Below are 3,328 nucleotides of genomic sequence, written 5' to 3'. Positions count from 1 at the left end.
CAACGACGCGTGATGGTGCTATACGATGCTGTGTCTAGCTTTGTGTTTGCCGACAACCTCGACAAGCTCAAGGTGTACGAAGACGGCTGGACCACCAAGTACAAGACGAACCACAAGTACCGCTCGAACCAGATTGAACTGTACATTGACGCGGTGTACGTGGTCCTCGCCGCCGCCCGCATCATTCTCAAGCCCCGCGCCCGTACCTTCTCCAAGAAGCTGCACAACTATGCGCACCACGACCACATTCGCATCTCGATGGAGTCGCTCCGCGCGTCGCTCCGCCGCATTCCCGGCGTCACAGCGGTAGGCCCACCCTGGCAATCTACGACTTGACGTGTCGACTAGGTGGCGGTCGAGACCATGGAGACGGACCTGCTCATCATTTGCGGCCGCGACTCTGGCGAGATGACGCGCGAAGAGCTCATGCGCTTTCTCGAGCGAGCGCTCTTGTACCGCCCGAAGAACATTCGCGCGAATGAATTTTTGGCCTTTCTACGGGACATTGACGCGACGTCGGTCACCAACGCGTACGGCGCATGGGACGTGATCAAGTCGACGTTTGGCCACTGGTAGCCTATTCCTCCATGTGTGGACGTATTATACAGCGTGGACGTATTAGGTCGACGCAAAAGTGGGATTTGTTTTGCACGACCATGGTCGTCTTGGTCGCGGCTTCGATCACGCCGCTGCTGGCTTTTTTCCTCCAGATCCTCACGGACAAGGCCTTTCCAAAGTCGACGTGGACGTATGCGCTCACCAACTTTGACGACTTTGGCATGACGACCGGGCTCTCGGTGCACACGGAGTTCAAGTGGAAGAATGAAACCTCGGACGACAATGGCCAGCGCGTCGAGCTGCCGTTTTTGCCGCCGCACGAGCTCATGATTGGCGTCATTGGCGTCATGTCGATTAGCATTCCGTTTACGATTGCCGACTACGCCATGGGTATGCTTGCTTCCTCTGGACGAGGCCTCTCGGTCTCATGTGCACTCTTGATGTAGGCTACTTTCAGTCGAAGATGATTGCGAAAGCGACGCAGCAGATGCAGAACAGCCTTTTGAATGTGATTATGCGCCAGCAAACGGGCTTCTTTGCCGACCGGTCGGACGGCGACCTCAACAACCTCTTCCAGTCGGACGTGGCGCGCGTTAACGCCATGTGGCAAGCCGTGTTTTGGGTACATGTCGAGTGAGATGCCATTGCAAGTGTGTCATGCCATCCATGTGTAGAACCTCATGAACCCGATTGTGGCCATTGCTATTGGCTTTGCGTACCTCATGTACTCGGAGCCGATTGTGGGCTTGATGTCGTTTGCATTTGCGGCCGTCGTCGTCACGTCGGGTCCCCAAGGCCTTGCCGGTATGTCGTCGTCTTCTTGAGTTTTTGTTGGATTTTCGCTGGATGTTGCATTTTTGCATGCTTGATTTTCTTGTATTTTGCATCAATTGCTCAAAATTCACCCCTTTTTCCCATGTAGGCAAGCAGTCGCAGACCTTTGGCTCCAAGAATGCGTACGTGGCCGCCGAGTTTCAGAACGCGGTCGCGTGTCAAAAGGTGGTGCGGTCGTACGGCATTCAAGATCCACTTCTGAAGCGCTTTGGCGCGAGCATTAGCGGGCTGCGCAAGGCCCAGTTCTCGAAGGATTTCTGGAGCGGCGTGGTCCAGATTTACATTGAGTCGGCCATGTTTATCTTTGTCCAAGTCATGACGGCGTGCCTCGTCATGAAGGTGTTTCGCGGCGACATTACGTCGGGCGACTTTTTCTCGTGTACGACGCTCCTCAACCGCATCTCGTCGCCGGTCACGGTCCTCGGCGGCTTTATGCGCGTGGCCATTGGCAACGCGTCGAGTCTCCAGCGCATTGATGAGATTATCTATGGCGCGGCCGACGACTTTGACAAGCTCGAGAAGGAAGACAAGAAGCGGCCGGCCGTGCCCCGCATGCAGCACGCGTTGTCGGTGCAGCACGTGTGCTTCAAGTACGACGAGCACGCGGAGAACTGGACGCTCGACGACATCAATGCGGTGTTTCAAAAGGTAGGGGTTGGCTTTTCTCGATTTTTCCGATTTTTCGAGTTTTCAAGTATCAATGTTTCAACTTTTTTGTAGGGCGACTATGCGTGCATTGTGGGCCCGAGTGGCTGCGGCAAGAGTACGCTCCTCGGCTGCTTGATGAACTTTTACGCACCGAGCGCGGGGGCCATCTGCGTGGACAGTGTGGACACGACGGGCTACTCGAAGGCGAGCTTGAGCCAGCAGATGGCGGTCGTCTTCCAGGACGGTGGCATTTTGAACGGCACCATCATGGAGAACATTCGGTACGGCAACCCGAACGCGTCGCGGGAAGAGTGCTTGGACGCGGCCAAGCTGGCCGAGTGCCACGACTTCGTCAAGTCGCTCAAGGACGGCTACGACACGATCATTGGCCAGCACGCGGTTGTCAACCTCAGTGGCGGCCAGTCGCAGCGCATTTGTCTCGCCCGCGCGCTGGTGCGGCAGCCGAGGTACAGGGATCGATCTTTTTGGGGTATTATTTACTTGTGCTGTGTAGCATTTTGCTCTTGGACGAAGCCACGAGTGCGCTGGATCAAGAAACAGAAGCGAGCGTCGTGGCGACGCTGGAAGTGCTGGCGAAGAAGCTGCAGATGACGGTAGCTGACACGCTGGCAAGCGGTGAATGAGATGCAATGCGGCGTGTGTAGATCATCTCGGTCACGCATCGGCTGACAACGACGCGCAACGCCGACGCGATCCTTGTCATGGACGCGGGCAAGCTCGTGGATGTGGGCACGTACAACGAGGTAGATCAAGATTGTCTTGGTGGACACGAAGATGACGAAGACATGCACATGTAGCTCATGCACAAGCCCGCGTCGCTCTTTGCGGAAATGGTGCGCAAGATGGACGAGGGCGCGGACGAGCCAACGAAGCGCAAGGCGCCGACGCGCGGCTCGTTCAACGTCAACAATCAGTTTGCCGACGACGCGAGCCACCTTCTGGACACGCACCGCGCGCTGGAAGAGTTCAACATGACGCTGGCCCAGCGCTCGGTAGACTCTCGACTCGATTTGCACGCGACTCATGGCGACGCATTAGGTCGAGGAGCGGTCGTTCTTGACGCGGCGGAATGGCACCAACCTCTCGTCGCACGGCGGGCGGTCGCAGAACGGGTCGGTCCTGCGCAACCGGGCGAAAAGCAGCGGCCCCGACTCGAGTCGCCAAGGCCGCGACAGCTACGTGGTCTTGTAGTCGCAGTAGGTCGAGATGCAGCGACACAAATTGCACGAATATCTCTCTACAATTGACGTCTCTATCCTCGTGGCGA

General features: G+C 56.9%; 1 protein-coding gene across 1 annotated transcript; it reads left to right on the top strand.

The window, feature by feature from the left end:
* Positions 1–12: 12 nt before the first annotated feature.
* On the top strand, positions 13–3,328 carry SPRG_04325 (hypothetical protein; the record flags this gene model as incomplete). Its single annotated transcript, XM_012343255.1, has 11 exons — positions 13–306; positions 349–572; positions 623–948; positions 1,005–1,180; positions 1,233–1,362; positions 1,481–2,040; positions 2,113–2,507; positions 2,555–2,654; positions 2,706–2,804; positions 2,859–3,053; positions 3,100–3,328. 11 exons carry the CDS (start codon positions 13–15, stop codon positions 3,250–3,252), a joined length of 2,652 nt encoding a protein of 883 aa, XP_012198645.1. The 3' UTR covers positions 3,253–3,328.

This window comes from Saprolegnia parasitica (assembly GCF_000151545.1).
Source record: "Saprolegnia parasitica CBS 223.65 unplaced genomic scaffold supercont2.13, whole genome shotgun sequence".
In the NCBI taxonomy this organism is placed as follows: Eukaryota; Oomycota; class Saprolegniomycetes; order Saprolegniales; family Saprolegniaceae; genus Saprolegnia; species Saprolegnia parasitica.
The sequence above is the reverse complement of the archived record's forward strand: the minus strand, read 5'-3'. Positions and strand labels throughout refer to the sequence as shown.